Source organism: Salvelinus alpinus, chromosome 2, assembly GCF_045679555.1.
Source record: "Salvelinus alpinus chromosome 2, SLU_Salpinus.1, whole genome shotgun sequence".
Classification (NCBI taxonomy): domain Eukaryota; kingdom Metazoa; phylum Chordata; class Actinopteri; order Salmoniformes; family Salmonidae; genus Salvelinus; species Salvelinus alpinus.
In genome coordinates, this window is record NC_092087.1 from 107,055,194 (window position 1) to 107,069,465 (window position 14,272).

At 45.2% G+C, this 14,272-nt stretch overlaps 1 protein-coding gene across 2 annotated transcripts in view; it reads left to right on the top strand.

The window, feature by feature from the left end:
* The window catches only part of LOC139548120 (zinc finger protein 883-like), a 38,415-nt gene that overhangs the window by 14,739 nt on the left and 9,404 nt on the right, over window positions 1-14,272 (top strand). The window contains exon 2 of one of the 2 annotated variants that reach the window (XM_071357537.1): window positions 11,153-12,855. The exons of the other annotated variant lie outside the window; for it this stretch is intronic. Coding sequence (XP_071213638.1) covers window positions 11,153-12,117 — 965 coding nt within the window. The 3' untranslated portion in view covers window positions 12,118-12,855. Of the gene's footprint in view, window positions 1-11,152; window positions 12,856-14,272 lie in introns of those variants that run through there. 2 annotated transcript variants of the gene reach the window in all.

Here is a 14,272-nt window from a genome sequence, read left to right on the forward strand (position 1 = left end):
ATACTGGGTGGTAGTGGTGGTGTGTAGCATCTATATACTGGGTGGTGGTGGTGGTGTGTAGCATCTTTATACTGGGTGGTGGTGGTGGTGGTGTGTAGCATCTATATACTGGGTGGTAGTGGTGGTGTGTAGCATCTATATACTGGGTGGTGGTGGTGGTGTGTAGCATCTATATACTGGGTGGTGGTGGTGTGTAGCATCTATATACTGGGTGGTGGTGGTGGTGGTGTGTAGCATCTATATACTGGGTGGTGGTGGTGGTGTGTAGCATCTATATACTGGGTGGTGGTGGTGGTGGTGTAGCATCTATATACTGGGTGGTGGTGGTGGTGTGTAGCATCTATATACTGTGTGGTGGTGGTGGTGTGTAGCATCTATATACTGGGTGGTGGTGGTGGTGGTGTGTAGCATCTATATACTGTGTGGTGGTGGTGTGTAGCATCTATATACTGGGTGGTGGTGGTGGTGTGTAGCATCTATATACTGGGTGGTGGTGGTGGTGTGTAGCATCTATATACTGGGTGGTGGTGGTGGTGTGTAGCATCTATATACTGGGTAGTAGTGGTGTGTAGCATCTATATACTGGGTAGTAGTGGTGTGTAGCATCTATATACTGGGTGGTGGCGGTGGTGTGTAGCATCTATATACTGGGTGGTGGCGGTGGTGTGTAGCATCTATATACTGGGTGGTGGTGGTGGTGTGTAGCATCTATATACTGGGTGGTGGTGGTGGTGGTGTGTAGCATCTATATACTAGGTGGTGGTGGTGGTGTGTAGCATCTATATACTGGGTGGTGGTGGTGTGTGGCATCTATATACTGGGTGGTGGTGGTGGTGTGTAGCATCTATATACTGGGTGGTGGTGGTGGTGGTGTGTAGCATCTCTATACTGGGTGGTGGTGTGTAGCATCTATATACTGGGTGGTGGTGGTGGTGTGTAGCATCTATATACTGGGTGGTGGTGGTGGTGTGTAGCATCTATATACTAGGTGGTGGTGGTGGTGGTGGTGTGTAGCATCTATATACTGGGTGGTGGTGGTGTAGCATCTATATACTGGGTGGTGGTGGTGGTGGTGGTGGTGGTGGTGTATAGCATCTATATACTGGGTGGTGGTGGTGTAGCATCTATATACTGGGTGGTGGTGGTGGTGGTGGTGGTGGTGGTGTGTAGCATCTATATACTGGGTGGTGGTGGTAGTGTAGCATCTATATACTGGGTGGTGGTGGTGTGTAGCATCTATATACTGGGTGGTGGTGTGTAGCAGCTATATACTGGGTGGTGGTGGTGGTGTGTAGCATCTATATACTGGGTGGTGGTGGTGGTGGTGGTGTGTAGCATCTATATACTGGGTGGTGGTGGTGGTGGTGTGTAGCATCTATATACTGGGTGGTGGTGGTGGTGGTGTGTAGCATCTATATACTGGGTGGTGGTGGTGGTGGTGGTGTGTAGCATCTATATACTGGGTGGTGGTGGTGGTGGTGTGTAGCATCTATATACTGGGTGGTGGTGGTGGTGGTGGTGTGTAGCATCTATATACTGGGTGGTGGTGGTGGTGGTGTGTAGCATCTATATACTGGGTGGTAGTGGTGGTGTGTAGCATCTATATACTGGGTGGTGGTGGTGGTGTGTAGCATCTTTATACTGTGTGGTGGTGGTGGTGGTGTGTAGCATCTATATACTGGGTGGTAGTGGTGGTGTGTAGCATCTATATACTGGGTGGTGGTGGTGGTGGTGTAGCATCTATATACTGTGTGGTGGTGGTGTGTAGCATCTATATACTGGGTGGTGGTGGTGGTGTGTAGCATCTATATACTGGGTGGTGGTGGTGGTGTGTAGCATCTATATACTGGGTGGTGGTGGTGGTGTGTAGCATCTATATACTGGGTAGTAGTGGTGTGTAGCATCTATATACTGGGTGGTGGCGGTGGTGTGTAGCATCTATATACTGGGTGGTGGCGGTGGTGTGTAGCATCTATATACTGGGTGGTGGTGGTGGTGTGTAGCATCTATATACTGGGTGGTGGTGGTGGTGGTGTGTAGCATCTATATACTAGGTGGTGGTGGTGGTGTGTAGCATCTATATACTGGGTGGTGGTGTGTAGCATCTATATACTGGGTGGTGGTGGTGTGTAGCATCTATATACTGGGTGGTGGTGGTGTGTGGCATCTATATACTGGGTGGTGGTGGTGTGTGGCATCTATATACTGGGTGGTGGTGGTGGTGTGTAGCATCTATATACTGGGTGGTGGTGGTGGTGGTGTGTAGCATCTCTATACTGGGTGGTGGTGTGTAGCATCTATATACTGGGTGGTGGTGGTGGTGTGTAGCATCTATATACTGGGTGGTGGTGGTGTAGCATCTATATACTGGGTGGTGGTGGTGGTGTGTAGCATCTATATACTGGGTGGTGGTGGTGTGTAGCATCTATATACTGGGTGGTGGTGTGTAGCAGCTATATACTGGGTGGTGGTGGTGGTGTGTAGCATCTATATACTGGGTGGTGGTGGTGGTGTGTGTCATCTATATACTGGGTGGTGGTGGTGGTGTGTAGCATCTATATACTGGGTGGTGGTGGTGGTGGTGGTGTGTAGCATCTATATACTGGGTGGTGGTGGTGGTGGTGTGTAGCATCTATATACTGGGTGGTGGTGGTGGTGGTGTGTAGCATCTATATACTGGGTGGTGGTGGTGGTGGTGGTGTGTAGCATCTATATACTGGGTGGTGGTGGTGGTGGTGTGTAGCATCTATATACTGGGTGGTGGTGGTGGTGGTGGTGTGTAGCATCTATATACTGGGTGGTGGTGGTGGTGGTGTGTAGCATCTATATACTGGGTGGTAGTGGTGGTGTGTAGCATCTATATACTGGGTGGTGGTGGTGGTGTGTAGCATCTTTATACTGTGTGGTGGTGGTGGTGGTGTGTAGCATCTATATACTGGGTGGTAGTGGTGGTGTGTAGCATCTATATACTGGGTGGTGGTGGTGGTGTGTAGCATCTATATACTGGGTGGTGGTGGTGTGTAGCATCTATATACTGGGTGGTGGTGGTGGTGGTGTAGCATCTATATACTGGGTGGTGGTGGTGTGTAGCATCTATATACTGTGTGGTGGTGGTGGTGTGTAGCATCTATATACTGGGTGGTGGTGGTGGTGGTGTGTAGCATCTATATACTGTGTGGTGGTGGTGTGTAGCATCTATATACTGGGTGGTGGTGGTGGTGTGTAGCATCTATATACTGGGTGGTGGTGGTGGTGTGTAGCATCTATATACTGGGTGGTGGTGGTGGTGTGTAGCATCTATATACTGGGTAGTAGTGGTGTGTAGCATCTATATACTGGGTGGTGGCGGTGGTGTGTAGCATCTATATACTGGGTGGTGGCGGTGGTGTGTAGCATCTATATACTGGGTGGTGGTGGTGGTGTGTAGCATCTATATACTGGGTGGTGGTGGTGGTGGTGTGTAGCATCTATATACTAGGTGGTGGTGGTGGTGTGTAGCATCTATATACTGGGTGGTGGTGGTGTAGCATCTATATACTGGGTGGTGGTGGTGGTGGTGGTGGTGTATAGCATCTATATACTGGGTGGTGGTGGTGTGTAGCATCTATATACTGGGTGGTGGTGTGTAGCATCTATATACTGGGTGGTGGTGTGTAGCATCTATATACTGGGTGGTGGTGGTGTGTAGCATCTATATACTGGGTGGTGGTGGTGTGTGGCATCTATATACTGGGTGGTGGTGGTGTGTGGCATCTATATACTGGGTGATGGTGGTGGTGTGTTGCATCTATATACTGGGTGGTGGTGGTGGTGTGTAGCATCTATATACTGGGTGGTGGTGGTGGTGTGTAGCATCTATATACTGGGTGGTGGTGGTGTGTAGCATCTATATACTGGGTGGTGGTGGTGGTGTGTAGCATCTATATACTGGGTGGTGGTGGTGGTGTGTAGCATCTATATACTGGGTGGTGGTGGTGTGTTGCATCTATATACTGGGTGGTGGTGGTGTGTAGCATCTATATACTGGGTGGTGGTGGTGTGTAGCATCTATATACTGGGTGGTGGTGGTGTGTAGCATCTATATACTGGGTGGTGGTGGTGTGTAGCATCTATATACTGGGTGGTGGTAGTGGTGTGTAGCATCTATATACTGGGTGGTGGTGGTGGTGGTGGTGTGTAGCATCTATATACTGGGTGGTGGTGGTGGTGGTGTGTAGCATCTATATACTGGGTGGTGGTGGTGGTGGTGTGTAGCATCTATATACTGGGTGGTGGTGGTGGTGTGTAGCATCTATATACTGGGTGGTGGTGGTGGTGGTGGTGTGTAGCATCTATATACTGGGTGGTGGTGGTGGTGTGTAGCATCTATATACTGGGTGGTGGTGGTGGTGTGTAGCATCTATATACTGGGTGGTGGTGGTGGTGTGTAGCATCTATATACTGGGTGGTGGTGGTGGTGTGTATCATCTATATACTGGGGGGTGGTGGTGTGTAGCATCTATATACTGGGTGGTGGTGGTGGTGTGTAGCATCTATATACTGGGTGGTGGTGGTGTGTTGCATCTATATACTGGGTGGTGGTGGTGTGTAGCATCTATATACTGGGTGGTGGTGGTGTGTAGCATCTATATACTGGGTGGTGGTGGTGTGTAGCATCTATATACTGGGTGGTGGTGGTGTGTAGCATCTATATACTGGGTGGTGGTAGTGGTGTGTAGCATATATATACTGGGTGGTGGTGGTGGTGGTGGTGTGTAGCATCTATATACTAGGTGGTGGTGGTGGTGGTGTGTAGCATCTATATACTGGGTGGTGGTGGTGGTGGTGTGTAGCATCTATATACTGGGTGGTGGTGGTGGTGTGTAGCATCTATATACTGGGTGGTGGTGGTGGTGGTGGTGTGTAGCATCTATATACTGGGTGGTGGTGGTGGTGGTGGTGTGTAGCATCTATATACTGGGTCCTGGTTATATTAACAACCCATCCTGGTCATGTTAACAACCCATCCTGGTTATATTAACAACCCATCCTGGTCATATTAACAACCCATCCTGGTCATATTAACAACCCATCCTGGTCATGTTAACAACCCATCCTGGTCATATTAACAACCCATCCTGGTCATATTAACAACCCATCCTGGTCATATCAACCCATCCTGGTCATATTAACAACCCATCCTGGTCATATTAACAACCCATCCTGGTCATATTAACAACCCATCCCGGTTATATTAACAACCCATCCCGGTCATATTAACAACCCATCCTGGTCATATTAACAACCCATCCTGGTCATATCAACCCATCCTGGTCATATTAACAACCCATCCTGGTCATATCAACCCATCCTGGTCATATTATCAACCCATCCTGGTCATATTATCAACCCATCCTGGTTATATTATCAACGCATCCCGGTTATATTATCAACGCATCCTGGTCATATTATCAACCCATCCTGGTCATATTATCAACCCATCCTGGTCATATTATCAACCCATCCTGGTCGTATTAACCTCCTGGTCATATTATCAAACCATCCTGGTCGTATTAACAACCCACCCTGGTCGTATTAACAACCCACCCTGGTCGTATTAACAACCCATCCTGGTCATATTATCAACCCATCCTGGTCATATTATCAACCCATCCTGGTCATATTATCAACCCATCCTGGTCATATTATCAACCCATCCTGGTCATATTATAAACCCATCCTGGTTATATTATCAACCCATCCTGGTCATATTATCAACCCATCCTGGTCATATTATCAACCCATCCTGGTCATATTATCAACCCATCCTGGTTATATTATCAACGCATCCTGGTCATATTATCAACCCATCCTGGTCATATTATCAACCCATCCTGGTCATATTATCAACCCATCCTGGTCGTATTAACCTCCTGGTCATATTATCAACCCATCCTGGTCGTATTAACAACCCACCCTGGTCGTATTAACAACCCACCCTGGTCGTATTAACAACCCATCCTGGTCATATTATCAACCCATCCTGGTCATATTATCATCCCATCCTGGTCATATTATCAACCCATCCTGGTCATATTATCAACCCATCCTGGTCGTATTAACAACCCACCCTGGTCGTATTAACAACCCACCCTGGTCGTATTAACAACCCATCCTGGTCATATTATCAACCCATCCTGGTCATATTATCATCCCATCCTGGTCATATTATCAACCCATCCTGGTCACGTTATCAACCCATCCTGGTCATGTTAACAACCCATCCTGGTTATATTAACAACCCATCCTGGTCATGTTAACAACCCATCCTGGTCATGTTAACAACCCATCCTGGTCATGTTAACAACCCATCCTGGTCATAATAACAACCCATCCTGGTCATAATAACAACCCATCCGGGTCATAATAACAACCCATCCTGGTCATATTATCAACCCATCCTGGTTATATTATCAACCCATCCTGGTTATATTATCAACCCATCCTGGTCATATTATCAACCCATTCTGGTTATATTATCAACCCAGCCTGGTCATATTAACAACCCATCCTGGTCATAGTTAACAACCCATCCTGGTCATGTTATCATCTTGATTTTAGAAACTTAAAATAAGGGCTGTGTTTTGTGTAGGCTTATCCTGGTGTGATGTTCTGATAACTGTGAACATTTCTCTAGGACATGGTGACGTATGTATATATGTAAACTCAGCAAAAAAAAGAAACGTCCTCTCACTGTATTCTGCGTTTATTTTCAGCAAACTTAACATGTGTAAATATTTGTATGAAAATAACAAGATTCAATAACTGAGACATAAACTGAACAAGTTCCACGGACATGTGACTAACAGAAATGGAATAATGTGTCCCTGAACAAAGGGGGGGGTCAAAATCAAAAGAAACAGTCAGTATCTGGTGTGGCCACCAGCTGCATTGCAGTTGCATACTGCAGTGCATCTCCTCCTCATGGACTGCACCAGATTTGCCAGTTCTTGCTGTGAGATGTTACCCCACTCTTCCACCAAGGCACCTGCAAGTTCCCGGACATTTCTGACGGGAATGGCCCTAGCCCTCACCCTCCGATCCAACAGGTCCCAGACATGCTCAATGGGATTGAGATCCGGGCTCTTTGCTGGACATGGCAGAACACTGACATTCCTGTCTTGCAGGAAATCACGCACAGAACGAGCCGTATGGCTGGTGGCATTGTCATGCTGGAGGGTCATGTCAGGATGAGCCTGCAGGAAGGGTACAACATGAGGGAGGAGGATGTCTTCCCTGTAACGCACAGCATTGAGATTGGCTGGGATGATGCTGTGACACACCGCCCCAGACCATGACGGACCCTCCACCTCCAAATTGATCCCGCTCCAGAGTACAAGCCTCGGTGTAACGCTCATTCCTTCGATGATAAACGCGAATCCGACCACCACCCCTGGTGAGACAAAGGCGCGACTCGTCAGTGAAGAGCACTTTTTGCCAGTCCTGTCTGGTCCAGCAACGGTGGGTTTGTGTCCATAGGCGACGTTGTTTCTGGTGATGTCTGGTGAGGACCTGCCTTACAACAGGCCTACAAGCCCTCAGTCCAGCCTCTCTCAGCCTATTGAGGACAGTCTGTGCACTGATGGAGGGATTGTGCGTTCCTGGTGTAACTCAGGCACTTGTTGTTGCCACCCTGTACCTGTCCCACAGGTGTGATGTTCGAATGTACCGATCCTGTGCAGGTGTTGTTACACGTGGTCTACCACTGCGCGGATGATCAGCTGTCCGTCCTGCCTCGCTGTAGCGCTGTCTTAGGCGTCTTACAGTAAGGACATTACAATTTATTGCCCTAGCCACACCTGCAGTTCTCATGCCTCCTTACAGCATGCCTAAGGCACGTTCACGCAGATGAGCAGGGACCCTGGGCATCTTTCTTTTGGTGTTTTTCAGTGGAAAGGCCCTTTTAGTGTTCTAAGTTTTCATAGCTGTGACCTTAATTGCCTACCGTCTGCAAGCTGTTTGTGTCTTAATAATGACCGTTCCACAGGTGCATGTTCATTAATTGTTTATGGTTCATTGAACAAGCATGGGAAACAGTGTTTAAACCCTTTACAATGAAGATCTGTGAAGTTATTTGGATTTTTAAAAATTATCTTCGACAGAGTCCTGAAAAAAGGACGTTCCTTTTTTTGCTGAGTTTATGTATGGACAGTTGAAGTCGGAAGTTTACATTATACACCTTAGCCAAATACATTTAAACTCAGTTTTTCACAATTCCTAACATTTAATCCTAGTTAAAGTTCCCTGTCTTAGGTCAGTTAGGATCACCACTTTATTTTAAGAATGTGAAATGTCAGAATAATAGTAGAGAGAATGATTTATTTCAGCTTTTATTTCTTTCATCACATTCCCAGTGGGTCAGAAGTTTACATACACTCAATTAGTATTTGGTAGCGTTGCCTTTAAATTGTTTAACTTGGGTCAAACGTTTCGGGTAGCCTTCAACAAGCTTCCCACAATAAGTTGGGTGAATTTTGGCCCATTCCTCCTGACAGCTGGTGTAACTGAGTCAGGTTTGTAGGCCTCCTTGCTCGCACATGCTTTTTCAGTTCTGCCCACAAATGTTCTATGGGATTAAGGTCAGGGCTTTGTGATGGCCACTCCAATACCTTGCCTTTGTTGTCCTTAAGCCATTTTTCCACAACTTTGGAAGTATGCTTGAGGTCATTGTGCATTTGGAAGACCCATTTGCGACCAAGCTTTAACTTCCTGACTTATGTCTTGAGATGTTGCTTCAATATATCCACAGAATTTTCCTCCAATATATCCACAGAATTTTCCTCACTCATGATGCCATCTATTTTGTGAAGTGCACCAGTCCCTCCTGCAGCAAAGCACCCCCTCAACATGATGTCACCCCTGTGCTTCACGGATGGGAGTTCTTCGACTTGCAAGCATCCCTCTTTTTCCTCCAAACATAATGATGGTCATTATGGCCAAACAGTTCTATTTTTGTTTCATCAGACCAGAGGACATTTCTCCAAAAAGTGCGATCTTTGTTCCCATGTGCAGTTGCAAACCGTATTCTGGCTTTTTTATGGCGGTTTTGGAGCAGTGGCTTCTTCCTTGCTGAGCGGCCTTTCAGGTTATGTCGATATAGGACTCGTTTTTACTGTGGATATAGATACTTTTGCACCTGTTTCCCCCAGCATCTTCACAAGGTCCCTTTGCTATTGTTCTGGGATTGATTTGCACTTTTCGCACCAAAGTACGTTCATCTCTAGGAGACAGTCTCCTTCCTGAGCGGTATGACGGCTGCATGGTCCCATGGTGTTTATACTTGCGTACTATTTGTTTGTTCAGATGAACGTGGTACCTTCAGGCATTTGGAAATTGCTCCCAAGGATGAACCAGACTTGTGGAAGTCTACAATTTTCTTCTGAGGTCTTGGCTGATTTCTTTTGATTTTTCCATGATGTCAAGCCAAGAGGCACTGAGTTTGAAGGTAGGCCTTGAAATACATCCACAGGTACACCTCCAATTGACTCAAATGATGTCAATTAGCCTATCAGACGCTTCTAAAGCCATGACATAATGTTCTGGAACTTTACAAGCTGTTTAAAGGCACAGTCAACTTAGTGTATGTAAACTTCTGACCCACTGGAATTGTGATACAGTGAATTATAAGTGACATAATCTGTAATTGTTGGGAAAATGACTTGTGTCATGCACAAAGTAGATGTCCTAACCGACTTGCCAAAACTATAGTTTAACAAGAAATTTGTGAAGTGGTTGAAAAATGAGTTTTAATGACTCCAACCTAAGTGTATGTAAACTTCTGACTTCAACTGTATGTGTGTACAGTACCAGTCAAAAGTTTGGACACACCTACTCATTCAACGGTTTTTCTTTATTTTTACTATTTTCTACTTTGTAGAGTAATATTTAGGACATCAAAACTCTGAAATAACACATGGAATCATGTCGTAACCCAAAAAAGTGTTCAAAAAAATAAATTGAGATTCTTCAAAGTAGCCACACTTTGCCTTGATGACAACTTTGCACACTCTTGGCATTCTCTCAACCAGATTCACCTGGAATGCTTTTTCAAAGTAGCCACACTTTGCCTTGATGACAGCTTTACACACTCTTGGCATTCTCTCAACCAGCTTCACCTGGAATGCTTTTTCAAAGTAGCCACACTTTGCCTTGATGACAGCTTTGCACACTCTTGGCATTCTCTCAACCAGCTTCACCTGGAATGCTTTTTCAAAGTAGCCACACTTTGCCTTGATGACAGCTTTGCACACTCTTGGCATTCTCTCATCCAGCTTCACCTGGAATCCTTTTCCAACAGTCTTGAAGGAGTTCCCACATGTGCTGAGCACTTGTTGGCTGCTTTTCTTTCACTCTACAGTCCAACTCATCCCAAACCATCTCACTTCGGTTGAGGTCAGGTGATTGTGGAGGCCAGGTCATCTGATGCAGCTCTCCATCACTCTGTAGAAAATAGTCCAAATTAAGAAGAAGCCTGTAATGAGTAGGTGTGTCCAAACTTTTAAATGGTACTGTATATACAATACCGGTGAAGTTTGGACACACCCACTCTTTCCAGGATTGTAGAATAATATTGAAGACTTTGTACCGTTCTAGCAACAACCCAACAATTGGCACTAGTTGTCATTATAGCAGGTAAAGGGAGATTACATATGAAAAAATATATATTCTCCATACATTTCTATTGAATAATAAATCACCAGAATACATTCTATACATATTTTCTGTACATACAAAATGCAGAGGTCAGAGGGTTTAGGGCTATGGGACAGTGGAGATTAGTTTATGAATTGCCTGGCAGGGCTGTGGGAGAGTGGAGATTAGTTGATACATTGCCTGGCTGGGCTGTGGGACAGTGGAGATTAGTTGATACATTGCCTGGCTGGGCTGTGGGACAGTAGATGTGTAGGAATGATTCAAATGGAACTGTTAGCAGCCATTTCCCGGGTAGTATTGTGAATAACTAGTGGCTATTAACCAATCGGCATCCAGGATCCAAGTGTACGGTTTTATAATGAGGGATCTAGTCTAGATTAAACTTCATAAGAAGGACGTTTTATCATATGGAGGTTTCATTCAGGTCTCTCTGTTTAACCAAATACTCTGTCTTTGGCAGGAGAGAGACCAGACTCTCACTCTGACAGCAGTAAGAGTCCTTTAGAGGAACCAGACCCAGAGACTCCCAAACCAGTGAGACGACTCAACTGCTCCCAGTGTAATAAGAGTTTCAAGTTGTCATGGAACCTAAAAGAGCATGAGAGGGCACACACAGGAGAAAAGCCTTTCCACTGCTCCCAGTGTGGAAAGAGATTTCCACGATCACAGAACCTAAAAATACATGAGCGGACACACACAGGGGAGAAGCCTTTTCTCTGCTCCCAGTGTGGAAAGTGTTTTACCCAGTTATGGACCCTGAACAAACATAATAGAATACACACAGGAGAAAAGCCTTACCACTGTTCCCATTGTGGAAAGAATTTTAGGTTGTTAGATAAGCTGAAGGAGCATGAGAGGACACACACAGGGGAGAAACCTTACCATTGCTCCCTGTGTGAAAAGAGTTTTACCCAATTAGCATACCGAAAAGAGCATGAAAGGAAACACACTGAAGAAAAGACTTACCAATGTTCCCAGTGTGGAAAGAGATTTTCACGATCACAGGAACTAAATTCACATGAGAGGACACACACAGGGGAGAAACTTCACCACTGCGCCCATTGTGAAAAGTGTTTTACTCAGTTAGGGAGCCTGAACAAACATAATAGAATACACACAGGAGAAAAGCCTTACCCCTGTGCCCATTGTGGAAAGAGATTTTCTAGATCACAGGACCAAAAATCACACGAGAGGACACACACAGGGGAGAAACCTTACCATTGCTCCCTATGCGGAAAGGATTTTACCCATTTAGGGAGCCTGAACAAACATAAGAAGAGAATACACTCTGGAGTGAAGCCTTACTCATGTTCCCATTGCCTAATGAATTTCAGGTTGTTAAATAACCTTAAGGAGCATGAGAGGACACACACATCTTACTGTGGTCCCAGTGGAAAAGATTTTACCAATTTAGGGAAACTATAAGATCATGAGAGGACACACGGGAGAAATCACGCAGTTGTTCCCAGTGTGGAAAGAGTTTTACCCAGTTAGGGAGCCTGAAAAGGAACACGCATACAGGGGAGGATAAGCTCACAGTGTGGAAAGAGTTTTAGTTAGGGAACCTAATTGTGGAAAGACATTTTCCCAGAGGACCTGAAATCACATGACAGAATAGACAGGCTGTGTTCTGATGAGTCACTGTGTTCTGACTTATGTTTGACTGTTTTATGCCGCATTAAATCTTCTTGTTTATATGAAATCTTTATCAAGGCATGTTTTTTTTTTAAATCCTCTGGAGACATGATTATGTCTAAAATCAGATTATAATTTTAAAATGTATTTTGTTTTGATTCAACACTTTGATAGATTGGATACATGTTAGAACCCTTAGATGTTAATGACATGATTTGGATATTTTAAAATGTAAATTGTTAATTGGATGAATATTGTGTGTATTTCTTGATTCTAACCTTGAATCCTCAGGAAATGTAGTTTAGGTTTCATTTAGTTAATTTGTGTTCTAGTCTTCAAGCTAAAGATGTATGAAAATGGGATGATGTTCTGATAATGTTGTTAACATGAAAAACATTCACTTCCTCATGAATGTTCCCATCAGTATTATTCCACCATGTCAGAGAAAACACAGGTGCTGATTGGAAAAACACATTTGATTAATGCACCATTTTTATCTGAATAAAAATGAACTTTTTAACTGTGTTAGCCACTAGTGGACATTCATTATATACATGTACATCTATGTACTTACAGAAATGAGCTCTTCTGAGTGGGTGAATGGATTGCTGGAAGGTGTATAACACAACGTGTCAGTCAGAACACGAGGAGAGGGAAGTTTTAGCAATTAAAAAAAATGTTTTTGCTAATTTAATTCAAGGTGACAGACGGTGACACATTCAGTGTCACGTTACACACTCTTGGCTGCATCTTGCTGATATAGGGTGTAATCATTCGTGCATCAGTTGCAAAAGATCATTTCTATTGGACAAATTCAGGTATTTTTATCCCCGTTTCGTAACGTTTTTCAACATAATCATCGGGATAAACACACCCCTGATCACCCACACACACAGTTCACTTTCATAGCAGCCACGTACAAACAGCATGACCCCTTTGCTCATGGTATAATTCTTTCTCCCATCTACGCGCTCTCCTCTTCTCACCTTTACCCTTCGTTTGTGGACTTCAGTGCACAACACATCAGCTGTATGTGACCAGGAGAAAAAACCTTTCCAAGTCAAACCATAACTACTACACACAGCCTACATCCTTGTCACCATATTAGCTAAAGTAATGTCATAGTCAACATAGCTAATAGAACAAACGCGTTAGTAAACCTGCTACAATCATGCAGTAACGTTACAGTGCAATAAATTTGTAAAACCAAAAGCTTACCTTGACTTGGAAGAGTTCCAGTGTTGGATAGCCAGCTAGCTAACATAGCATCCCTCTCTGTTTGAGCCGGGTGTCTGAGTAGGCTAAACCAGCTAGCTAACATAGCATCCCTCTCTGTTTGAGCCGGGTGTCTGAGTAGGCTAAACCAGCTAGCTAACATAGCATCCCTCTCTGTTTGAGCCGGGTGTCTGAGTAGGCTAAACCAGCTAGCTAACATAGCATCCCTCTCTGTTTGAGCCGGGTGTCTGAGGAGGCTAAACCCGCTAGCTAACATAGCATCCCTCTCTGTTTGAGCCGGGTGTCCGAGTAGGCTAAACCAGCTAGCTAACATAGCATCCCTCTCTGTTTGAGCCGGGTGTCTGAGTAGGCTAAACCCGCTAGCTAACATAGCATCCCTCTCTGTTTGAGCCGGGTGTCTGAGTAGGCTAAACCCGCTAGCTAACATAGCATCCCTCTCTGTTTGAGCCGGGTGTCTGAGTAGGTTAAACCAGCTAGCTAACATAGCATCCCTCTCTGTTTGAGCCCGGTGTCTGAGTAGGCTAAACTAGTAGGCTAAACCCGCTAGCTAACATAGCATCCCTCTCTGTTTGAGCCCGGTGTCTGAGTAGGCTAAACTAGTAGGCTAAACCAGCTAGCTAACATAGCATCCCTCTCTGTTTGAGCCCGGTGTCTGAGTAGGCTAAACCAGCTAGCTAACATAGCATCCCTCTCTGTTTGAGCCCGGTGT